The 26460-nt window shown below is 44.1% G+C and overlaps 1 protein-coding gene across 6 annotated transcripts in view; it reads right to left on the bottom strand.

Moving 5' to 3' along the window:
• Nucleotides 1-26460, bottom strand: part of LOC100882849 (uncharacterized) — a 54761-nt gene that overhangs the window by 15789 nt on the left and 12512 nt on the right. For 5 of the 6 annotated variants that reach the window (XM_076541315.1, XM_076541313.1, XM_076541309.1 and 2 more), the window contains exons 2-11: nucleotides 24321-24560; nucleotides 23914-24041; nucleotides 23235-23760; nucleotides 21548-22226; nucleotides 20634-20711; nucleotides 20032-20234; nucleotides 19625-19860; nucleotides 10438-10856; nucleotides 4732-10117; nucleotides 4234-4644 (exon numbers count right to left, since the gene is read on the bottom strand). In XM_076541315.1, coding sequence (XP_076397430.1) covers nucleotides 4234-4644; nucleotides 4732-10117; nucleotides 10438-10856; nucleotides 19625-19860; nucleotides 20032-20234; nucleotides 20634-20711; nucleotides 21548-22226; nucleotides 23235-23760; nucleotides 23914-24041; nucleotides 24321-24560 — 8306 coding nt within the window. The remainder of the gene's footprint in view (nucleotides 1-4233; nucleotides 4645-4731; nucleotides 10118-10437; nucleotides 10857-19624; nucleotides 19861-20031; nucleotides 20235-20633; nucleotides 20712-21547; nucleotides 22227-23234; nucleotides 23761-23913; nucleotides 24042-24320; nucleotides 24561-26460) is intronic. The other variant, XM_076541310.1, reaches the window with a different exon arrangement.

The following is a 26460-nucleotide window of genomic DNA, read 5'->3' as shown; positions in this document are numbered from 1 at the left end:
AGCCGCCATTAAAACTCCCCAGTGTAAACTATATTTTATACCAACAGATCTCATCTACGCCTAGAAATTTACACTTCATCCCCAGTTTAATGAAAAATTGAAACATCCATCCAATAAATTTATTTCAAGTAAATTCGAACAATTCGAGTTGCATAAAAAGAAATGGGAACAAATACGACTATGCATTTCCAACGAACTTAGAGAGATAGGAAATCGATATACGAGGAACGTGTACGTTATGATGTAAGTAAAAATTAACCAGGCCTTGACCACAATCGAAACTAAACTAAATGAACTTTCCGGCACTACGCTTTCGACGTCAATGCAATATTCAACGCGAATTCAATTTACGTCGTAGCCGGCTTAAACTCCAAATTGCTCGTAAAACCAGTTTGCTCACGGCTTTGTAAGACTGGAATTTGTTTGCTAATAAATCGTTGCTGTTTGACGTCAGACTATTTCTGGTCAGGCGAAATGGTTTCCTGATTATCGATGGAACTTTAGAAAGCTGGGAAATGCGGATTTAATTTTTGTTTTAATTATAATTGTTTAATTGTCAGAACTGGAAATTGGTTTAATGATTTAAGGAAAGCATTTGGATGGAAAATATTTTGTAGACATTATGAAATAGGTAGGTTATGAGCAGTAGACGCTCGATAATTCCCTGCTTTCGGGGCTCTGGAGGCGGGTCTAGAGACAGTTAACTCTTTATATGTTTGTTATAGCAGAGGTTTAATATTTCCCTGTCTTTGGAGAAAGGTTTTCTATATTATAACATTTTGTACATTTAGCTCGTTATAATCACAACTTTATAATTCCCCCGTTTCCGGGGCGATAAAGGTAGTTATGTAGATAGTCAATTTTTTATAATTTCCCACTGTTAGGACAATAGAGAAGACCCTTTAAATTATAAATTTAACGTAGTAATTTGATCATTTCCTTTTTTGTAAATGTTCAAAGCCCCGAATGTGGGGAATTATCAGGCTACTGTGATTACCTGACTGTTTGGAAACTTTCTAAACGTGGAGAGTTACAGAGTAACTATTGTATGGAACTGAGGGGATGTTTCTGCCTCTGGAAGCCCAAAATTGGGGAATTATCAAGCAGCTACCGTATTAAATTGGTTGTTTGCATCATTCACCGTAATAGGGGCTGTGCATATATAGAGATGGTGTCCATAAATGGCCGCTATTGTGGTCTTCCGTAACGCAGGGGTTAAGGAAATGCTCAGTATTCCATTCGCGTTTCCACGCATTAATATCGAATTCCGTACTCGTTGTATAATATCAGGTGTTCGATCGATTTCGAATTCATTTCGTATCATTTCTTCCTCGTGAATACTGCCAACTTATTTTTAATAATTTCTTTTCAAATATCGGTACTATTTAACTAATATAGCTGTACATGAAAATGCGATATAGCGAGATGTGAAATAGTGAAATGTACTTTGTAATGTTTTGCAGTATTTATGAACCGCCTTGTATACAAGCTAGAAGGTCGCCTTTTCCAAATGAATAATACATTACAGATGGTCAGATAAGTGTGCAGTTGCGATGTAACAGCATGGGGATGCAGAAACGAAGGTTGTCGAACCTCCATGGAAAAAACAAGTAACTAGAAAAACTTCTAACAAACACGCAATATTACTGTAAACCTGAAGAATAGATTATTACTAGAAAATCATTCGAAGACGCTATAAATGCAACTGTAAATTCCAACGTCTAGGAAACATCTAACTATGCAATATACATAGCGGTGTCAGATTTTCAGTCACAATTCTGAATGGTCATAATTAATTAAGCCACTGCGAATTACTCTGGGGTTACGGTTATTGATCCGCAGGAGCTCTGAGTGTAGCGGGAGTGGCAGTGAAAATAATTCCCTCGATGTACCAGATGAGGATAATACCGTCAGCCTCAGAATTCTACAGGTAGACGCTTGTTATATTGCCGCTTATTAGAAATATTTTGGAATTCGAAATATATTGGATAAAAATATTGCGATATACTGCCTGGTATGGGTCATATGTATGGGTCTATATATGGTGATATAAAATTGCGGTGATATATCGTGTGGTCATATGTGGCGATATATGTAATACTATACGTGTAATATTATACATAGCGGTGCAAGATATGGTTATATAACGTGTGGTGATATAATGTGTGTGATGATACAACTCGTAGCGATATAATGTGCGTAGTGATACAACGCGTGGCGATATAACACGTGGTGATATAATGCGTGATAATACAATGAATAGCGATAGAATATTCGTGGTGATGTAATGCGTGGTAATGTAACATGCGCAGTAATACAACTTGTGGCATTATAACGCATGGTGATACAACGCGTGGCGATATAACACGTGGTGATATAATGTGTGATAATACAATGAATAGCGATAGAATATTCGTGGTGATATAACGCGTGGTAATGTAACATGCGCAGTAATACAACTTGTGGCATTATAATGCATGGTGATACAACGCGTGGCGATATAACGCGTGGTGATATAATGCGTGATAATACAATGAATAGCGATAGAATATTCGTGGTGATATAACGCGTGGTAATGTAACATGCGTAGTAATATAACTTGTGGCAATATAACGCGTGGTGATACAACGCGTGGCGATATAACACGTGGTGATATAATGCGTGATAATACAATGAATAGCGATAGAATATTCGTGGTGACATAACGCGTGGAAATGTAACATGCGCAGTAATACAACTCGTGGCAATATAACGCGTGGTGATACAACGCGTGGCGATATAACACGTGGTGATATAATGCGTGATAATACAATGAATAGCGATAGAATATTCGTGGTGATGTAACGCGTGGTAATGTAACATGCGTAGTAATACAACTTGTGGCGATATAACATGCGTGGTAATATAACGCGTGGCGATATAGTGCGAGTAGTGATACCACGCGTACTGATATGATATGCGTAGTGATACAACGCGTAGTAATACAATGAGTGACCATACAACGCGTGGCCATACAAACCGTGGCAATATAACGAATGGCCATATAACATGTGGTAATATAATATGAATGGCAATGCAACAGTCAAATATTTGACTATCTTACCTAATCGTACGAGTGACAATATAACGTAATTGTCCATAACGCGAAACGGCAATATAACGAGAGTCTACTATAACAAATGATCCGAAATGAACGGTACTATAAAAATTGGGTCGTTTTAAAATCCAAGTCTTTAAAAATCATTACAAAGCTACCGTTTTACATGTACACACGATTAAATTTGTACGTGAATGAATCTGATAATTGCAGTAATTAATTATAACGAGTTTTAGCGAGTAATTTCTGAATATATATCTAAGCCAGCCAACCACGGAAGAAATGAAAATGTTGAACGCGTTGCACGATTAATGTGTCCACTTTCAATTCATTATTTATTTTATTTCGAATCGGAGATTCGACCAGTTTTTCTAATTATATTTACGGAGGGTGAAAGATATTGCTACAGAAATCTGACAGTACGCATACGCGGGATACAACGTTACACCGGTTTATCGATTGTTGCACACAGCAAGTGGTAGGGGAGCGACCAAAGAAGAATGAAAAAGAAGGGAAATTTCATAATAAAGCGGTTATACCTGTTACACTCTAGTAAATATTTTAAGCCGTTCATTAACAAATCGCGTTCTACTTGCTATCGTATTTTGCGGCTACTTAAATGCATCAAATAAATTAAGCTTTATAACAGTTCTCTTTTTCAAAAGGTTCAAGTTCATTTCATTTCACTAACGTTTCATAAAGTATGACTTAACATCCTTCACATTCTTTAAATTTTTATTGACCACCCTGTATCTTTTCTATTACTGCCACATTGTATGACATAATAGCAGAAGTGTATTATGTAACATTATGCTATATAGCAAATTATACGTTATAAGGGTCAGTAAAGTTCACAGAAAATTATAAGACGTTACCATTATCGATAATGCGTGTAAAATGTTACATAAACTTATTACGAAGAAAATAAAAACACGTTGTATAACGAAATGATACAATTTATATGCCATGTATGTATGCAGAGTACGTTGTCTGACATAATGGTAACTTTAATAGTCCTAAATCATCAAATTGTCAGATCCCAAAATCCCTAGGTACCTCAAATCTGAAGTCCACATCCTCCATTTGCATTCATCTCCGCCATCTTTAAAGCATAACCACAATAACGCACAACTTACCGGGTGTAAGAGACATAGCCTGCTGCCTCCTGGTCCTGGAGTTGTCCCTCTTCCCAGCGGACGGCTGTGATCCCGAAACTTGAAGACCGGGTGCGCTGACCGCACGTTTGGGTCCGCCAATAGCGCCAGCCACGTTGCTGTTCCTCGCAAAGCCAGGTGGTCTGTACCTGGCTGATTTGACACCGGAATGTTGCGGCAGAAAATGATACACGCTGTGCGCTTTGTGCATCGTCAAGGAAGGCGTGGTGGACGTGGTGGTTAAGCCAGCGGGTGCGGTAGAAGCTGGCAAGCGTGGTAGCGAATTGGTAGCCGCCGTGATGGCGGACTGCATTCCGCGGGGCAGAGTAGTCGCCCGCGACTCGCCATTGTACTCGAGTTCGTCCTCCGTGTCGTCGTCACCTGCAGATGCGCCTATAGATGAGGAATGTCGCGTTGCAACAACGGTACCCCGGAAGGATGCATTGCGAACAGGGAGATACGACGAGGACGTGGACTTACCAGACTCTCCCCTGGTGTTGGCGTCGGGAACGGATGATCTTCTTCTGTTGGTCCAAATCCTCTCCTCGACCGATCCTCCACACCCACTGGTAGCACCTCCACTCCCGCCACCGATAGACCCACAACTTCTAACCCTATCCAACTGTTCCCTGGAGAAACTCTTTGGATTGAACAACAGATCCCCGGCACTGCGGCGCTTGGCGGCCATCGCCAAAGCGCTGGCACTAGCACTAGCACCGACACTATCCCCGGAGCACGCCAGCAGGCTGAGTTTCGTCCTGGAGTCCGCCGCCATGAGGGCAGACTCGAAGCTTCCTCGCCAGGAGAACCTTTCGTAGTCACTGGCTTCCCGTTCTTCGCCTTCCTGGCCGGTGGAAGCCGCTGGATGGGTGTTGATCAACAGAAGAGGGTCGTGCGATTTGGATCTAGGCAGCTGCAGATGCGTCGACGAAGGAGCGTTGGTGGAATCCGAGGTGGAGTCGTCGTCCTCGGTGGTGGAGGCCGAAGAAGGTGTCCTGTGATGCTGGGAGTATCGTCTCCAGCTCGTGGAGTGAGGCTGAACGGCGGGTCCACCTTCTGAGACCTCGTGCATTAAGGCTACCAGCCGGCTGCCGATGTGGTGCATCACCTTGGCGATCAACGGTGGGCTGCTGTGAGGTGTAGAGTTAGCGTCGGAGCTCACTCCGTCGCCGGCCATCTTGGTGAAACTCTGAACCAGCTTCTGGTAGACGAAAGCAGTGTCCCTGCCCAGGCAGGGAGCCTGGACGGCAGTGGGGCCAGTCTTGTCCTCCTTCTCCTTGTCCAGTAGATTGTCACCCGACGTGGTGTCGAATTTGCTGATTATCTGTTGGCAGCTCTGGGATATCTGTTCCTGAAGAGCAGATCGTCGACCTCCGGCTGCTCCCTCCAAATCCGAACTGGTGTAGTCCGAGCTGTCGTACGAGTCTGACCACGTGTCCTCCGAGCTGAGGTACTCGACGATCTCCCGAACCTGTTCGTCCCTTATTCCTGGCACCGTCTTCATCAACCTGGTCAGCTCGTTCTCGAAATATACCAGTTGAGGCGGTTTCGTGCGGTTCTGTGAACATAGTCTGGCTTTGGAGGTGTAGCCAGGTAATCGAGGACTGGGTGCAGGCGAGGCACCACTCGAATTCGGGTTGGCGTTCTGGTTCTGCCCGTTCGAATTGGCGACCATGGTCTTGAAGAACTGTCTCATCTTCGACATCATCAGGTTCGTCTCCTCGTCGCTGGACCAGTTGTTGAAGCTGTCCTTCCTCGAGAGGGAAGCGTTCGGCAGGTGAGGCAACGTGGCATGGTTCAAGGTGTGATCCACCTTGGTCACGTTACTTTTTTCAACCCCAGCGACTCCGTTAGTGATCTGGTTCACATCCTGGACGTTTTTATTGTTCTCGTTGGTAGAACGATCCTTCGTGCTGTCCTGGTTGACTTCTGGGTTGGATTGAACGTCGTCAGGTAGCTTCTGATGTTGCAGGAGATCATCGCAGCTGCCCACGAAACCAGAGTCCCTTGATTGCTGCTTAGACTTTTGATTATAGGACATCGACTCGCCCGAGCTCATCTGAATGCTTCTTGAGGAATCAGCTAACAAAGTCGACGATGATAAGTTGCTTGCGGTCATTGATGGCGAAGAGGACAACACAGACTCGGGCTGCGGAGTCTTCGCCCTCTCAGAGTCCTCGGAATTCAACGCTTCAGCTTCGTTCTCCATCACCACTTCCCCAACGAGGACCATCTCTCTGTTCGGTTCTGGGGTCTTGTTTCTGTCATCAGGAACACGTGGACTCTGCGTTCCCAGGTTCCTCGGCTTCTTCTTCTTTCGTTTCACGGTATCAAATTGTCCGTCCGTTCCAAATGCAGCTGTCTGATCGTCTGCACCGTCCGTCTCAGTAGACGAACCTTCTGACTGAGTCTCCTGCGAGTCCTGGTTCAAACTTAGATCCTGAAGAGAATTCTGCGAGCTCAAGTTCTGAGAGCTTTGCGTGAGAGCCAGCAGGTTGTCTAAAGAAGAGCTGTGTGATCTACCGGTGCCTCTGGCGCGGACCAGCTTCTTCCTCCGTTGGGCCTCAGGGCTGGGCCTGCCTTCTGAGTCGCTGCCGACGGACCCATCAGAGTCCCGTCTGTCCTGATCGAATCCCAGGAACTCGGACAAGAAGTACTTCTCCAATCTGGAAGAGTTTAGGAACCCTTCTCCAGAGTTTGATCTTTCCTGACTCTGTCCGGTACCGGAGGGTTCATCCTGACCTAGCGATTCCAGTCCTTCCGAGTAAATTGACGACGTTTCCGACAAGCTGTCCACTTCTCTCGAACCCATGCTGGAGTTGTTGCCATCTCCACCAAGGCCGAAGAAGAAATACTTCTCGAGTTCGGACGCTGAAGGTGGTCTCTGCTTCTTGGACGGGCTACCCGTGGCCAAACTGGGCTCCGCTTCGCTCTCCTCGCAGGACTCCTCGACGATGGTGTGCAGGGTGAAGTCGATAGCCTGCCTGTGATATCCTCTGAGCTCCTCTTCGCGGTCGCCAAGGTTATTCGCCTCATCCTCGGAGCTCTCCTCCGTGGCTGTGGTGCCTCCAGCTTCATCCTCGTCGTGCGAAACCTCTTCAACCCATGAATCATCGTCTGCCAATCCTTCCTCCAAGATCACGACCCCACCACTACCCGAATTCTCGTCACTAGATTGCGAGAAGGCACGCACCCGAGTGCCCTCGCGGTGCTCGTTCACCTGGCGCTCCTTCGAGCCACTATCCTCGTTGTTATCGTTCGGACGACCTGCTATTTTCGCGGCATTTTTCACCGACACGTCGTCGCTTTCACTCGCACTACCGACACTAAGGCCGCTGTCCACCTCCGCCTCCGAGTGGTTCGTCGTCACAGCGGCCAACCGTTTGACCATCAGCGGCCTCCTAGGGCCCTGACCATTTTTCCGATGCGGCTGCTCGGACACCGCTTCCAGCGCCAGCTGGAAGTACCCAGCCAGTCCCTGACCAGCGTGCACCTCATCCGGCTGCAACAAGGTCGTCGTGTCCGACGTGATGACGCTCACTGGCTGATACGATGCCTCCTGGGTGATCATCACGAGACTCTTATACTTGTTGTTCCCGATATTGTGGACCGTCGGCGCGAACTGCAGGACGTCTCTGATGGAATCCTTGGTCGACGCGGCAGGAGGGAATCCATTCTCCTTTCCAGTGGACGGGCGTCGCTCGACTGAGCGCAACCGAGTCGGTTCCCCTTCTATCCCCTCTACGGCGCAGCCTCCATCCGCGCCTCCACCACCGGCGTCGATGCCGCTACCTTCACCACCACCATCGTGCGCCTCTCCTACCACCTGCCCGCAAGTAGGACTCTCGCCTCTCACCGTGCCGGAGTCATGCGCACTCTCCGCTTTACCTGTGCTCTTGAACATCTCGTGGATCTTGCTGGTTATCATGTCGCCCACGTCGCAGCTCGCCGATTCCGACTCAATCTCGCCGTGGTTAGTCTCCGGCTCGACCGCGCCATCTGTGGGGTTCGATTGATCATCCTCCGCGGTAATCGGCATGGGATCGACCGCGGTACGCACGCTTGCGACACCTCCGTTGTTTGAATCGTCCGACGATTGCTCAACGTCTGCCCCCTCGTACTGTGCGTTCCATTTGCCGCGGCTCGGCGCGGATTCCTCGCGGTAGTCGGTGTCCTTGAAACTCTTCGTGGCTGATCCGTTCGTCGCCGGAAAGGAGAACTCCTCGCGCTCGTACGGAGAGACGATGGCTGGTGTTACCTCGTACTCGTGGAGTTCGTCGCTGCTCACCTCGCTGCCCGTTGCGTTCGTCTCGTTGCTCGTGAAACTCTCGGACCCTGAAGACGCGCTCGCCGCTAGGTTCGAATTCAAATCGCTGGCTATTGTGTCGTGCTCGGCGTTATCGGCGCGATCTACGATTTCGTTGGTCATTATCTGCGATAACGGTGCCGCGTTATCGGCGCCAGTTTCGCAACAGGCGTTGCCGTTCATGCGATCGTCGGACGTCAGTGGCGTCGAGACTCGAAAGTTCGTTGCCTCCAGGAGGTTGTCGGGAGATAAACGACTGCCGTCCAACAATTTTTGACAGGAGATTTCCAAGGAATCGGGGATTATGTTCGAATCCCAGCAGTCGGTCAGGAAGAAATGATTCTGACTGTCCAAATCCGTCACTTTGGATTCTTCGGCTTTCGAATTGTCATTTCTTGAGTCGTTGCCAGTGTTATTCATGCTCACCGGCTCGATGCTATCGGGATCTAAAGTCTTAATGGATTTCAGTTCGATTTGATTCTCCGAATAATCGTTATCACTCGCGATATACATTTCCTCGGGCATTTCACGATGCTGTAACGAAACGGTGATCCTCTTATCGTTGCTCCTCTCCATGTTGCTCCTCTTGGCACGAACCTTCCGCTTCTCGTTACCGTTCGCGTTTTCCTCCCGCCCTCCCGAAACACTGTCCGCACCTCTGTCCACACGATCACCACTGCCACTTTCAAAATTTGAATCCTCACTCAAAAACCGAACATACTGCAACACCACTGGCTCCTCGTCCGGAAGAGCGGTCACCCTCTTCAGGGTGATGCCGTTCTCGGCCGCCGAGTCCGAGTCGTCCTCGTCCCCGTTATCCTCTATGTCATTATCGCTCGTGAGAGAATCATCGTTGACAACAAAGATCCTCGAGAACCTATGAGAAGATGAGTCATCGTCCAAGTCGCTGCTGTCTGCGGAAGAGCGCCCCGAGGAGCTGCCAGAGTCCTCGTGTTGGTACATCCTCTGCCCCCTCCTGCTCTCAAAGGACACGCTCACGGAATCTTGGCAGTCCTCATTTTTTTTCGTCTCGTCATTGTTCTCCTCGCTCTTCTCCACCTTCTCCTCAGTCCCCCTCAGGGAACACTGTTCTCTACATTTCGATTCCTCCTCCTGCAGACCCTCCTCCGATTTCGACGCTCCAGCCTCGTCCTCGTTCTGATTTATCTGCAGACCGTTCAGCCGCTGCTGAAGAGCCTCCGTCGTGGGAATAGACGTCTCGATGGTAGACCCGTACAGTCGCGAAGCCAGCACCTGGTCTGGCCTGAAGGTGCAGGTGGTAGGGTTGAAGGCACTCGCCAACCTCGGGTCTAATCTGGCCCCGTGAAGCGGCTGGTTGAAGCGGGGGTGCCAGGCGAACCACGGCGCTGCAGGGTCACCTCTCAACCTCAGGGTGCCCGGCTCGGCGTGCGCATCCTCGCTGCGACTTATCATGGAGGACGCGGCTGCAGCGAAGTCGCCCGTCCACAGGGACGCTGGCACCGGCACCGGGTAGGGCACGGGCACCGGGATGGGTACGGGCACGGGCAGTACGTTCGTGCTTCGGGATCCTCCGCAGGCCTGAAACAAGTTGGACATGTGGACATCTGAGCAAGATTATCATGATAGCTTAACTCCGTCAGTTTGCATTAAACCTGTGAGTCAATGTACAGGGTGTTCCATTTACCTCGTCCTTCAAAACACTTCACTGGGTATATAATATAAATGTATGAATATTATAAATGAATAAGCACACAGTCTAAATGATTTGGAACTTAGCTATGATTCTAAACAAAAACACCTTCTAAAGGTTACAAGTCAATAGAGCCTCAAGGTTCAAATAAGAAAAGTGACCACAACAGTTTGTATTATAAGGAATGTGTACATGAGGTACATCTTACCAGGCAGGCAGTAGTCCCCCGTCCAGGGCAGCAGCTCCAGTCCTGACTATTAGTGTCCGTGCCAACGTTGTTCGTCGCGACGGTGATGGGCGCACCAGGAGGCAGCGGCAGAGTCCCACTTTCGAAGTAATCCCAGTCGCAGTCCTCCAGGGACTGCGAGTGACTGCTGCCGCGTGGCAGTCCGTTCAGATACGAGGAACTGGAACAACTGCTGTCGGCGTCGTCCTCCTCGCGACCGGAAGACGAGTCCGAGCTGATGAACACGAGACGCCTGTAGTCCACCAGCGGCTGATCTTGAGCCTGGTTTCCGGTCGGGCTCAGCTGTCTTCCGTCACGGCCTATCACGTGCACAGTCTGGAAGCCTTGCAGTTCTTCCGAGCAACACGTCCTCGCGTGCGATCGACCTCTTCGACGAGAACCTTTTCGGAAAATAGTTTGTTTGGTGAGAAGGCTGATAAGATCGGAGATAGCTTATCGGTGTTATTAACGACAATTATCGCTATTGATTTCGATGTTATCGGCGATCGATTTGATTGGAACTGCGCTCAGGGAATTTATTACCTTGTTTTATAGTGATCTGCTGGTAAATTATGGGTCCTCGTGATTCTGAACGCGAATAAAAATTGTCAATAAGGTTATAAAGTTATGAAATATTATAAAATGGCAGATTACAAACTGGTGGATTACATATACGAAAGATTTTTTAAAGGACCTGTAGCTGTACAAAGTTAGAACTAGTTCAATCCGATGATAATTAAGGAAAAGCCAGACAATCAATAATTTATCAGACACGATGATAAAAAGCGTAATGAATTTCTAGTGCGAGAAAATAGATGGTGCACGATATCCAGGAGATAAAGAGAGCCGTCGAAAGGATTCAGTCAGCGAAAAAACTGTTTATTGCGTGTTGGAAATAATTAATTCAGAAACCAGTCAGTGCACTCGATCGGCTATCGTCGGTAGCATCATCGAATCACGATCCTAAGTAAATATTTCTCCTAGGTAATGAACGTATTTGCTCTTAGCCGCTAATGAACCTAACCACAGGTGAATCCTGCTTGTTAGCGATCGAGGCGCTGTGGCACAACCGTATGAGTCATACGCGGCCCCGGTTGCGTATGGAGGGACATTTAGGGGAGCTATTATTGATTATCCCAAAACTTCCTGCTCCTTTTTGATGCGGGTTAGGAAGAGTACTTTCTGAGTTAGTATTTGGGGATTTGAGGATTTTTGAATGTAGGAGTTTGAGGATATGGGGATATGGGGTATATGGACTTGGGGATATGTGTATTTAGGGGTGTGTGAATTTGGTGATATGTGGAATTGAGAATATGTGGAGTTAGGGATATGTGGAGTTGGGGATATGTGGAGTTGGGGACATGTGGCTTTGGGGATGTGTGGAATTGGGGATATGTGGAGTTGAGGATATGTGGAATTGGTAATATGTAGATTTGGGGATGTGTGGATTTGGGAATGTATGGAATTGGTGATATGTGGATTTGGGGGTGTGTGAATTTGGGAATGTATGGAATTGGTGACATGTGGAATTGGGAATGTGTGGATTTGGGAATGTATGGAACTGGTGATATGTGGAATTGGTGATATGTGGATTTGAGGATATGTGGAATTGATGATATGTGGAATTGGTGATATGTGGAATTGGTGATATGTGGATTTGAGGATATGTGGAATTGGTGATATGTGAATTTGGGGTATGTGGAATTTATGATATGTGAACTTGGAAATGTGAGAAATTTGCAACATATTAATTTGGAAATATGAAAACTAGTGAAACCAGTCTACGAATTTTGATATCCAAAAACAAAATATATCTTATGACGAAAAATTCCATAAGTACCCACCTATATATCACACACCTGTCAATTACAATTAAAAATACCAGTTATTAGCTAAATTACATATGAACAAAATGGACCCCTCATTTGCAATTCATTAAACATGCAACGTGGCAATAACTCTTTACGATTAAATACTGACCCTATTCAAACACGCTATATTCGCTGAACTTCGACTTTTTTTCTGCGCCACGTAATCGATAATTTGCAGCCGGTCTTATCTGTCAGGATAAATCTCGAAAAACAAAAAGAAAAATGTATAAAGCAGCTATTACGTTAGCGTTACGTGAGCGTGGCTGGGCTCGTTTTGACCGGAAGCTGAGAAGAACAATGGATTCGCTGAATTTGAATGGGGAAGTGTAGGTAGTTGTTAATAGACAATAATTTGTGACGATATTTGTGAAACACCCTGTAGGATCGTTTAATGGATGGGAGTGTAATTAGAGGCAGTGTAAGATTCTTTTAGTAAAGAGGTTAGATTAGGTTGTTATAGGTTATAGAGAGGTTATGTTAGGTTAGGTTGTTTTAGATTGTTAAGAGCTTATGTTAGGTTAGGTTCATCACTTCCAAATTTTTAATTTGTAAATCGTGAAATTTTATATTTTCTGGTTTTAAATGTACAAGTTTCTATAATCTTAAATTTATATATTACAAATTCCCTATAATTCTAAATTCTTGTGTATCAAATTCCCTATGGTCCCAATTCTCTATGATTCCAAACCACAAAATTTCCAAATCCCTAGGTTTCCAAATTCCTATCTTCTCCAATTCCCTATGATTCAAAATCTCAGAATTTCTAAATCCACACGTTCCTAAATTCCTATATTCCAAATTCCCTAAGGTCCCAAATCCCTACAGCCCCAAATCTATATAGTCCCAATTCCCTATGCTTCCAAATTCCAAAATTCCCAAATCCCTGGGTTCCCAAATTCCCATGATCTTAAATCCCCATATTCCGAATTCTCTATGGTCCCAAATCCCTATGTCCCCAAATCTGTATAGTCCCAATTCCCTATGGTCCCAAATCTCTATAGTCCCAATTCCCTATGCTTCCAAATTCCAAAATTCCCAAATCCCTAGGTTCCCAAATTCCCATAATCTTAAATCCCTATATTCCAAATTCCCTAAGGTCCCAAATCCCTATATCCCCAAATCTCTACAGTCCCAAATCCCTATATCCCCCCATTATCATTCCCAATTCCCCATAACCTCAAACCCTCACAATCCACAAACTTCCACAATTCCCAACATCCCAAATCCCCAAAATATCAACTTACATTCCAACTCCCCCACAAACCCTACATTTCCACTTGAAAATCCCCCACTTCAAACTCACAATATTTCCAAGTTTACATTCGAACCCACAAACATCACCGCGCACATTCACCGACGGTTTCGAGTGTCAAGTTCGAACCTCGACAAACAATAAACCCATTGCAAAATTCGCGACGTGGAAACCCGAGCGATTATCCCTAGCGTTATGGAACGTGACACCAGTAAGTCGCTCACCAGCTATTAAATTTAACACTGCGCGCGAAGAAGCCGACTCCTCATCCGCTTCGACCGTAATTCGTCGACGAACACGCGTTTACCGATTCTTCGTAGGTTTAGATGACGAATATTGTCTTGTTCGTCACGAGGTAAACAACACCGGCGATTCGCGTGAGCTACCGCCGCTAAACTGAGAGCGTCCTGCTGTGAGGCACACCTGAGTCCTATAGCGTCGGTCACTACCTTACAGCGTCTATAGTGGCGTCGCTACACCGTATTATGACGTCGTGTACAACGGGTGGCGCAGAAACGAATGTGGCCGCTGGAGCGCGGTATGACGCTCTGTGAGCTCACGCACGGTGGAGTACTTTGCTCACGATTGTGTTAGATTACTTAGCTTACGTGTGTATGTAGTGCTTGTGTTAGAGGGGGGTATTTAGTTAGGGTACTTGTATAGAGTGGTACAGATGGATTGTGGAGGGAGGGGGTTGGACTATGTTTTGGGTTTAGACTAGGGTAGATTCCCTTTAGAGTATATTTCGTTTAGGGTAGGTACCCTTTAGGGTAGATGGAGTTAGGGGGAGTTTGTTTTTGGGAGGTCTATTGGGGTGTGGGTGATTTTTAGGGTAACAGGGAAATTTCTAGCGGGGAATTAGGGATTTGGGAGAATGGGTATTGGGGGATTTTGTAAGTTGGAAATTTGGGATTTGAGAAGATGGGAATTTGGGGATTTTGGGATTTGGGGAGCTGGGAATTTGGCGATTTTGGGATTTGGGGAGCTGGGAATTTGGGGATTTTGGAATTTGGAAAAATGGGAATTTGGGGATTTAGTAATTTGGGAATTTGGGATTTGGGGAGCTGGGAATTTGGGGATTTGGGGAGCTGGGAATTTGGGGATTTTGGAATTTGGGAAAATGGGAATTTGGGGATTTAGTAATTTGGGAATTTGGGATTTGGGAAGCTGGGAATTTGGGGATTTTGGAATTTGGGAAAATGGGAATTTGGGTATTTTTGAATTTGGGAAAATGGGAATTTGGGGATTTTGGGATTTGGGAAAATGGGAATTTGGGGATTTAGTAATTTGGGAAGCTGGGAATTTGGGGATTTTGGGATTTGGGAAGCTGGGAATTTGGGGATTTTGGAATTTGGAGATTTTGGAATTTGGGAAAATGGGAATTTGGGGATTTTGGGATTTGGGAAAATGGGAATTTGGGGATTTAGTAATTTGGAAAGCTGGGAATTTGGGGATTTTGGGATTTGGGAAGCTGGGAATTTGGGGATTTAGTAATTTGGGAAGCTGGGAATTTGGGGATTTTGGGATTTGGGAAGCTGGAAATTTGGGGATTTTGGAATTTGGGAAGCTGGGAATTTGGGGATTTAATAATTTGGGAAACTTGGGAAAAGTAAGAATTTAAGGATTTAATAAATTAGAAATTTGGATCTTGATAACTTGATAATCTAAGGATTCAGATACCAAAAAATGAACTATTAGAATTGACTTTGATTTTCAATTAACCTTGCACCCATTAAAACAGCAAATTTAAAACGTCCCTTAAAATTAATATCAAATATTTAAAATAACTATTAAAGACGCTAAATGTCACACTACAATGTTAAAAACAGCAATTTATCCCTAAAGTACCTATTAAAGTCACCACACAAAAAGCCCTCCAAACTTAAACCCAACACCATTAAACCTCGACAAAATGTCGCATCCATCCTTGCAACCATTTGCAAGCGACCACTAAAGAAAGCATTTCACAAGCGACAATTTACCGATTGCTCCTTTTTAGGATGTTAAACCGCTAAACGATCGAACATGATGTAAGAGGTTAGGCGTGAAGGGAGTAGCGAAGCAGTAGGTTTGTCGTAGGTTCGAGCGTGTGTTAATCGGGTCATTCTACAAGTAGTGCCGTTTCTTATCTTGCTTACGTAAATACACCTATCTTGTTTACATTGTTCTTTCTATAATATTTTCATAGGCACGTGTTCGGTGCAGGCTACCATATAATTATTGGCCTGTTGCATTGCAAATGGCGGATTTTGAAACGTCGATTCACTCTTGCGATTTAATATCACCGTACTGTAGTCGATAGAGCAAATTTGTTTCTTGGGGAAATATATTTAATTTACGGGATAATTTTCGGATCGGTTCTAGGGTCTTTTGAAAGATTGAAAAATTGAAAGCTTAAGTTCACTGCAAAAAAATTTCACGCCAGTAAATTGAACAATGGAATTTAAAAAATACTTGTGACTATATTTTGTGACAGCGTATAACTGAGCGTATAACAAAGCAAAATGAAATGCTAGAAAAACTGAAAAATATAGGCAATAACCTTCGCGGCTGAAGCTGCTACAAAAAAGAAATAAAAGCAAAAAAAAAATTGCCGGGAACAGGCGTAGAGCGGCAGAGAAGCGGACGAACGAGCAGGTGAGACGAAGCGAAGCGAGACCCAAGAGAAACACCATAGAAACAATAGTGTAACAACGTTCTCTGTTTTGCTCCATACTCCGCTCACCTGCGATGCTTATACAGGGTGTCTCAAAATAACACCTTTTCTTTTTCAAATTTATTTAAAAAATCTGTCGAACTTTCTCAAATGAGATCTTAAGGTATTACTTGCACACGATAACTAACCTAAAGAGCGTCGGTAGTGAAGCGAACGTACAGGAGCGTCCCGGCAATATAACGAGAGTGCATTCGTCGACAGAAAGGTGAATCACCTATCATCATAGCCTAACCTAACCTAACCTGAAATAATCCCGATTAAAATGTTAAAAGAGTGTCGGTAATGTAAACGAGCGTTTCGGCAATATAACGAGAGTGCAGCCCTCGACAGAGAGGTGAATCACCTATCATCATAACCCAACCTAACGTGAAATAATCCCGAATGAAACGTTAAGATAGCGTCGGTAATGAAGCGAATGTAGACGAGCGGCAATATAACGAGAGTGCAGCCGTCGACATGGATGTGAATCACGTCGAAAGAATCCTGACGTCAATTACAATATGAAAACAGCAGAATGTCGGATTGTCGGTGTTAACTGGATTTCGCAGCGGGTGGTGCGGACCGGTTTCCAAACCACAGGAAGTAGAGGACAACTGCGAACGCGGCATAGAAGAACAGAAAGTACATGGACACGAAGACCGTGATTAATAGCTGGGTTATTCTTCTCACGTCCATGTTTGCAGGATGCGCGGTCCCTCGCGATATCTCACATCGTTGCGATTTGCATTCGAGTCGATGCCTCGGCTGACAAAACAAGCGGCGCGTACATCGCTTCTTTTCTGCACCATTAAACCGGAAAACTCGGGCTACTTTCACATTCCGATCCTTTTCTACTCTCGTTGTCAATTAAAAAGTTCGAAAAAAGAAAACGGATCACTCGGATATCGGTTTCGATAGACGGCCGCGATTGGTACGTGTTCCACGGTCGTTCAACGACACGCACGAAATGACGGACGCTTATCGACGGACGTGTGTTTCGACTGCGATACGGAAACACCTCGTACACGATGCGCTGATAATACTTCACGGGTTTCACGAATACTGACTGGTTTCATGAGGGCCACTGTGTCGATGGTTTCAATAATCGATGGACTTATCTTCGGGTAACGATACGTCACGCATGCTTTTTACTATATGGAGTTACGATCTTTCGTACACTTCAATTTTTATATTTACAAGTTTGTTATCTGTACTTATACATTATATAGATTTTATACAAAACTCGTGAAGTAACTTAAAAACCAAGACACTATGGCTGCTTAGGATGTGCAACTTTAAAGTGGTAGCTCTGTGTAACATGCCAAGAAAGACGAGGAACAATGAGACTGCTCCTCAATTTAATTATATATAATATAACCTAACCCAATATATATAAGTTTAATCTATTCTAACCTCATATGAATAAGTTTAATCTAACCTAACCTTTCATACATAAGTTTAATCTAACCTAACCTCATATACATAAGTCTAATCTAATCTAACTTCATATAAATAAGTTTAATCTAACCTAACCTTATATACATAAGTTTAATTTAACCTAACCTCATATAAATAAGTTTAATCTAATCTAACATTATATACATAAGTTTAATCTAACCTAACCTCATATAAATAAGTATAATCTAACCTAACCTCATATACAGAAGTTTAATCTAACCTAACCTTATATACATAAGTTTAATCTAACCTAACCTTACATACATAAGTTAAATCTAACCTAACGTCATACAAATAAGTTTAATCTAACCTAACCTCATATAAATAAGTTTAATCTAATCTAACCTTATATACATAAGTTTAAACTAACCTCATATACATAAGTCTAATGTAACCTAACCTAATATGAGCAGATATCATTTAATCTAACCTAACCCTAACATAACCAACATCAATCCTAATCTAACCAAACATGAATAAACTGGAAAAAAATTTTGTATCACATATCACACATACAACTGCACTATCCTACATACATATTTGTTAATATTCATTATTTGCGATTAAAGCCCGTTAACTAGTCCGCAGGCACAGTTCAGTGACCAAATATCCTCGGGCATAAAAAAGAAGCGCAATCGCATACAAACGTCGTAAAATGACTGTGCGAAATACGACGAGGCGTTTTGAAACGCGGTTATAAATAGAAATGTCGAACCTTTCGAACGACCAATGAATGACCGTAACCGAATTACATAATTCGAGCGATCGCTCCTTCAAGTATCGCTAATTCGTATCGTGGCACGAATAATATTTGTACTTTCGTTGAAACCGCTATCGCGGCCATCGATCAAATGCCACTATCTCTTACACGATCGTAATTCATTAAGCGCAACAACCGCGGAGCCACGGATTTGCGAATAATAACGTTCTCGGCTGATTTGCATATTAACTTGCCGCTGTCCTGGAACGGGTTCGAGCACCACATCGAAACAAAAGGATCCGAGGCTCATTTGCATTCGCGCGGGCACGCGAGCCAACGGAGCTGGCCGCGAAAGCGAAATGTTACTCGCGATAATTAGCCACTGCCACTCTAATTAGGTTTTCTTCTCGAATCGTAGACTTAAATAGTTCGTTATGAACCGTGTCGTTGAACAATGCTTTGTTTAATAACAGTTTATCCTACATTCCAAGGTTTTAGTATTTGGGACGAATGTCTTGGGCAGCGGATGCTATGTCCGAGTGTGGAGTTGGGTGGTTTTATAGCTGGGGGTTGGTAGACCTAATTGACTGCTTTGGATGATGGAGAGCGATGGAGGACGATAGAGGGCCATAGAGGACGACAAGCATTTATTTGATTCTGAAAGGATCCAGGGGTCTTAGGTAGAGCATAAGATCCCCAACAGAATTCAGGGGAATTCAGGTAAAGACTAAAGCAAAACTCTACAAGGAAGATCCTACAGGACTTATGGGACCTAGGGAGGACCTATAACCAATAATACTGAAGGAGGATGTGGAGGGACCTCAGACAAAATTCAGAGGAACCCTAGATTAAATGTAGGGAGGCCCCGCTTAAAACCTAGAGGAACCCTAGATAAAATTTAGGGAGACCCCGCTTAAAATCCAGAGGAACCCTAGACATGGAACCTTAGATAGATGGAAGTCCCTATAGAAAACCCCAGGGAGACTAACAAATCCAGGGACTCCACTTAAACCTATGAATCCAAAGATACACCAAGGTCTTGGATTCCCTCCTCTGGGATTTTACCCAGATACCAGATGCGAACTAACCATTGATGTGAACTTAGGAAAGATGAAGATGTGAACGCCCTATTATCTAAATATTCCTCCCCATCCCTATTACCATACATATGAAAGAAATTCGTGTCGACATACCTTGCGCATCAAATTGTCTTCTCCTCCGAAATATGCTTCTTCCTTGAGAAGAAACGGGACCTGTTCTCCCATGATTATCATCGTGGGACTCGTCTTCCCCTGCACTTGTTGCACTATCACGTTGCACTACTTCGTCACTTCCGATGGCCGACGGAACAGCACCGCTTCCGCCGCCGTCGAATAATTTCACTTTCCGGGCCACCTCCGCGTATCCGTGCAAACCCGTCTCGCTTAGCCTGGTTAACAAAAATATTTATCGTTGGTCGGTAATGTAGAACACTAGGTAATGGAGGATATTAACTTATAGAATAACCTATAACCTATAGATACAGTAAATGTTTATCACATTCTATGAAGAAAGATTCTTAACATTGCAGCGTCACCCTGCTTTTTTGAACCAAACGCACCTGATGCTTTCGCTGCCGCTGCTCTCGTATCTGGTGCTGCTATTCGACTCTCTTCTACTTCTCGTGATGGCCTCTCGTATTCTCTGGGAAGCTGAAGAGGAGTCGGTTTTCCTGGGCAGTGCCGGTGTTGGCTCGCTCTCGCTCTCCCTCGGACTGTACCTCGATGATCTCGTACTTAACGGACTCGCTTCTGGGGACAAGTGCTGTAAAACGTAATAAACTATCATGGATCCAGGTATACTAGTTTGTCTCGGACACTCTGACCCGAGTTTATGACCTAACTGTATATTGTCAGAACGCTTCTTGTCGCCAACTTTGTTCAAATACGTGTACCTTCATGGGTAACCCAATGTCTGGGACAGGGAACCATAAAAGCCTCATAAACTCAGGTCAATGTTGACGTTAATGATGACAGAAGAACTTCTAAACTGTGAATGTAAATATAATCTGGGACGAATTAAGAATTCATGGGACCTACGGGTTTCCTCAAACACGTTATTAGTAAAAGCATTATAGACACCCTGTGCCACGTTTACAATTAGGTCTGTAAACTTTGTCGAACCATAGTGCAAACATTGTTAGTGAAATAAAAGGAAACTCACGCTGGAGCAACGTTTATTGTGGGCGTCGTCGGTATCGTCTGGATTGGAGAACTCCTCCTTGGAAAATTTTCGACGTACCTGAAGAAAAACAGTTGTATCATGTGAATACTGTTGTTTTGTAATAAATATTTGTGTTTGAAAGTATCCTATATATTTTTAATTGTTGTTGCATTGAGTATTGTGATGTGGACAGTCATTTCTGGAGGTTATTAATGGACTTCAAGGTCATTAAATATGTACTATTTCAAGATGAATTTATGTAGCTGCACATATTAGTTCTTCTAGGTTACTCAAAATTGTTGAAAGTCATTCAAGGTTCCTCGTTCAAGGTCATTCTAGATCATTCAAGGTTCACTTGATGTTTAATTTAATTAATCTAACCTAACCTGATATACATAAGTCTAATCAAACCTAACCTCATATACATAAGTCTAATCTAACCTAACCTCATATACATAAGTCTAAATTAACCTAACCTCATATACATAAGTCTAATTTAACCTAACCTCATATACATAAGTCTAATCTAACCTAACCTGATACACATAAGTCTAATTTAACCTAACCTCATATACATAAGTTTAATCAAACCTAACCTCATACATATAAGTCTAATTTAACCTAACCACGTATACATAAGTCTAATCTAACCTAACCTCATACATATAAGTCTAATTTAACCTAACCACGTATACATAACTCTAATGTAACCTAACCTAGCTTAATGTTTAATTTAATTAAGTCGCAAGATGTTCATCTCTCTAGATCCATGAATTCATCTCAAAATTACTAAAGGTTACTTTTTGAAGGTCAAAAAGTAATATCATTGATAGCAAATGACCTTAAATATCCTCACACTAATCGTCTCTCAAAGATTTATCAAAGCAACACTCAGCATCCACATCCGTACTAACCACTTGAAAATCGTCTGTCTTCTTTCCATGCGTGGCTTCCTTCCGTTCCAGCGCCCTGAAGGCAGCGACATCGTCCTCGACAAATCCCTCCGAAGTGTCCTTCATAGAATCTCCTCTCTTCTCTTGAACGTCGGTATCCGGGAATCCGTCGCGCTCCTGCTTATCCGTTTTCCTGACGGTCTCCTCCTTCAGCAGTATCTCATCAGCGAGTACGACGTCGAGCATCGTGTCTTCGTTGTCCTCGTCCCTCACTCGGTCATTCTCCACGTGCGTATCCGCGATCCTCGGGTTCTCTCTGGCGACCACTCTTGTCCGGCTCTGTTCGTGCAGCTTCGATTTCGACGTGGCAGAGACGCCCACGCGTTCTTCGGGCCTGTCTTGCTTCTCCTCTTTGCCGGTTTGCTTTCCTTTTGCAGCGACGTTCGCATTTGAATTCCCGCTGTCCCTACCCACGTCCTCGCGGCTGTTGTCCCTGCGGAACAGTCGATTGCCCAGCCTCGATTCCTCCTTTGGCTTCGTATCCTCCTTTCGCGATTTGCCCGCGCAGCGCACGTCGTCCTTGCTGTCCTGCCGCTTCAGACGATCCTCCTTGGCGCGCGGAGACAGCAGCTTCGGGATCAGGCTCGGTACGCTTATGTCCTCGCGACTGCGCCGCAGGTCGTCGGTGCTTCCTCGGTATCTAGTAATTGCGTAATGTGTGAAATTATGGTAAGTGTGGGCTTTTGTGTAGGGAGAGCAACTGGGACGAGCGTTTTTTAACCCTCGGATGCTCTGGGACTGACGTGGCTGAGGATGCTCAATCTTAGACACTATATTGTTAATTTATGTGATGATAAATTTAATTTTTTGATATTTGAGGATTGGGGTTTGTGGATTTTGCGATTTGAGGAAATTTGGAATTTTGGGATTTGGAGGGCTGGGGATTTCAGAAGGGATTTAAGGGAGTAGGGGACTTAGGGAATAGGGGACTTAGGGAGTAGGGGACTTAGGGAGTAGGGGACTTAGGGAGTAGGGGATTTAGGGAGTAGGGGACTTAGGGAATAGGGGACTTAGGGAGTAGGGGACTTAGGGAGTAGGGGACTTAGGGAATAGGGGACTTAGGGAGTAGAGGACTTAGGGAGTAGAGGACTTAGAGACTAGGGACTTAGGCAGTAGGGATTTAGGGATTTAGGGACTTAGAGAGTAGGGACTTAGGGAGTAGGGGACTTAGAGACTAGGGACTTAGAGAGTAGGGACTTATGCAGTAGGGATTTAGGGATTTAGGGACTTAGAGAGTAGGGGATTTAGAGATTAGGGATTTAGGGATTTAGGGATTTAGGGATTTAGGGATTTAGAGAGTAGGGACTTAGGGAGTAGGGACTTAGGGATTTAGGGACTTGGAGAATAGGGACTTAGAGAGCAGGGACTTAGAGAGTAGAGAATTTAGAGAAGTCTGGAATTAGCAGATTTGAAGATTTGGACTGACACTGCGGGCTGAGGATGAGTATCGATAATTTGATACCAAAGAATGCGGACACAGCACGTTGCATACGAATGCACATTCCTGTATCTCTTTTATTTACTTCAATAAGCAATTTCACTGCAATTTTAATTTCAGCTTTCGCTCCTCAATTTATTTTAAGAATACCCTATATACCCCATTAAAAACCTAACCTAAAAATCTCTATAATAAAAAAAATAAGGCTACCTTTGCGGGATGAGAGAACGTTTCGGCGACTCCTGCGGGCTTCTAATATCCTCAAACTCCTTGGAGCTCCTCCTAAATATCGGAATATTGGACTTCCGTTCTCCATGTTTCAAATTCTTGACTTCCGGCGAAATAAGTTTGGTCAGTATCCTAGGAGGCTTCAACAACGAGATTCTCGGTGTACTCTGCTCCTGGTGAGTCTCCTCTTCTTCGTTCTTCGTTTTACCTATCCGGTTTTTCTTCGATTTCGCATCGGCCGATGACACTTCCTCTTCTTGTTTATTGGATTTTTCGATTCGTTTCGAGTTCGTTCGTTCGTCTCGCGACGCGGATCTTTCGGACGTCTCGTTTCGCGTTACGCCATTGCAATCTTCCGCTTCGATCGTTTCGACTGGTTCGCTGTCGATGGATTTTACGATTTCGTTCTTGTTCACGACGTCCCGGTAGTCCTGGTGACGAGAAGGCAGACTTCGATATATTCGCAGCTCCGGGGACTTCCTCGCTGCTGACCAACGTGTGGGTGGACCTGTATGCAAAGTGCAATCCATATTTATTGCCTCCTCTCGATAAAAGTGAAATTTTTGTTACGGGGCTGCTCGCGAAATTCTACACTGTGCTTTCAGTTTTATCCATTCAGTTAGAGAATTGTTGATAAAATATAAAAGAATGGGAAACGTACTGTTGATGGTCCAAGCTCGTCGGATGCTATGCTTCAAGATTTCGACAGGAAACGATGACTTCCCGCTGATGGATCTCTTCGACGGTGCGTTCTCGTACGGCCATTTTCCCGTGACGATGTGTAGCTCCCTAAAATGGCGACGATTAAACAAGCCCGCTTCGATTAATTCAACGTAACAAGAATTCCATAACTCATCAGGAATATGACACAATAGAATGGACCTCAGCAGTAAATTACACATAATTAAATAAATAAAACAGAACAATAAAATACAACATTATTAATCAAAGATGACATGTCAAATTTGGTCCATCTTGGTACAAAAATGTTCATTAAACTTCTCATAGTTTTAATCACGAAAAAAGTTATTGAATGAAGAGAATATATGAAGATGGAGTATGACTTACGCAATTTTGTAGCAAATGTTACAAATCCATTCGACGTCTTTGTTATCGGTAGGGCTCCTGACCTCGATACGGCACTGTCTGCAAACTCGGTGCCTGCAGCGTGTACACGGAGCCCCGGTGTTGTAAAATCTACCAAACGGTGCACCGCATCTGGCGCATTTACGTCCTTGGTACGATAGATCACCGGACGCCTTCAGAAGTCCCTTCCTTCTTAGGTATTGTAGATCAGCCTTCAGTCTCCTGCAAAACCACCACTTTCTACAATCTTCGAATTCGAGGATTTATGGAAATTTCGAGGAAATTAATATTTAATTCAGGTATTTGAGGTTTGGGGGATTTGGGAATTGGTGGTTTAAGGATTTAGGAATTTAGGGACTTAGGGAGATGGAGACTTAGGGAGACGGTGAATTAGGGAGTAGGGACTTAGGAAGACCGGGAATTAGGGAGATGGGGAATTAGAGGGATGGGGAATTTGAGAGATGGGGAATTAGGGAGACGGGGAATTGGGGAGATGGGGAATTAGGGAGACGGGGAATTGGGGAGATGGGGAATTAGGAAGACGGGGAATTGGGGAATTAGGGAGACGGGGAATTGGGGAGATGGGAAATTTGAGAGATGGGGAATTAGAGAGATGGGGAATTAGAGGGATGGGGAATTTGAGAGATGGGGAATTAGGGAGACGGGGAATTGGGGAGATGAGGAATTAGGGAGACGGGGAATTGGGGAGATGGGGAATTAGGAAGACGGGGAATTGGGGAGATGGGGAATTAGGAAGACGGGGAATTGGGGAGATGGGGAATTAGGGAGACGGGGAATTGGGGAGATGGGAAATTTGAGAGATGGGGAATTAGAGAGATGGGGAATTAGAGAGATGGGGAATTAGAGAGATGGGGAATTTGAGAGATAGGGAATTAGAGGGATGGGGAATTTGAGAGATAAAGAATTAGAGAGATGGGGAGTTACAAATATGGGAAATTAGAGAGATGGGGAATTTGGAGAATTATGGAATTAGCAGATTTGGATATGTGGGGATTTGGAGATACGTGGATATGTGGACTTACCAACGATCAACATTTTTTCAAAACACCATTCACAAAAATATAACCTAGATTTACTAAATTGCACTAAAACAACTAAAAAGCATTCGAACATATAAACCGCAACCAGTGATAAATGACAGGTCATTAAAATCACTGGAATGACATGTTGAGATCCAAATATTGCCTTCTAAAATAACAGTAATTTATATTCTTGCCACATCGACCGAAGAAATATGCATTGCTTAAAATGATTTCAAACATGATTTATTAGTTTTATCAGCGATATAAATAGCAACAGTGAACGGTTTAAATATTGCATGGAATTTACAAACCGTTCAAAGCAGGAAGCTAAAGTTACATACATTGGTTAATTTCTGCACACAGTTGGCAAACTGTGGTAGCGGGCTTAAAAAAGACCAATGTTACTTGTCGCCGCTCATAACTCGTTCATTTTCAACGGTCAATGAATAATTCAACGGTTATTGATCAATCCGCGAGCATAATAGACGACAGATATCGCTAATTACGTACTGTATGATCGCTGAACAGCCGGGGATAATAAGCAGGAAACTAGACCCGTGAAACTGTATCGCTTTTTTAGTTCTCTTTTTGGAACGCAACAGTTCTGATACAATCGTTTAGGAAGGTTCGATCGATATGCAAATTGCATGTTACTGTTTAACAGATATATGGATCTTATGAAACATTTGCGATAGGAATTACTTTGGGGGTTTTGGGGGAAACTTTCCTTCTGGAATTATGCTTCAATTTTCTGCTTTTATCTCATGTTCACAAATTTGTAACTTTTCCTAAGTCCCTACTTCATAAGTCTCTATTTCATAAGTCCCTGCTCCATAACTACCTATTCCCTAAGTCCCATCTCCCTAATTCCCCATCTCCCTAATTCCCCATCTCTCAAATTCCCCATCTCTCTAATTCCCCATCTCCCAAATTCCCCATCTCTCAAATTCCCCATCTCTCTAATTCCCCATCTCTCGAATTCCCCATCTCCCCAATTTCCCGTCTCCCTAATTCCCCATCTCTCTAATTCTCCATCTCCCTAATTCCCCGTCTCCCTAAGTCCCTACTCTCTAAGTCAC

Source organism: Megachile rotundata, chromosome 16 (assembly GCF_050947335.1).
Source record: "Megachile rotundata isolate GNS110a chromosome 16, iyMegRotu1, whole genome shotgun sequence".
In the NCBI taxonomy this organism is placed as follows: Eukaryota; Metazoa; Arthropoda; class Insecta; order Hymenoptera; family Megachilidae; genus Megachile; species Megachile rotundata.
Note: the sequence above shows the minus strand (reverse complement) of the source record. Positions and strands in the feature narration are given on the sequence as shown.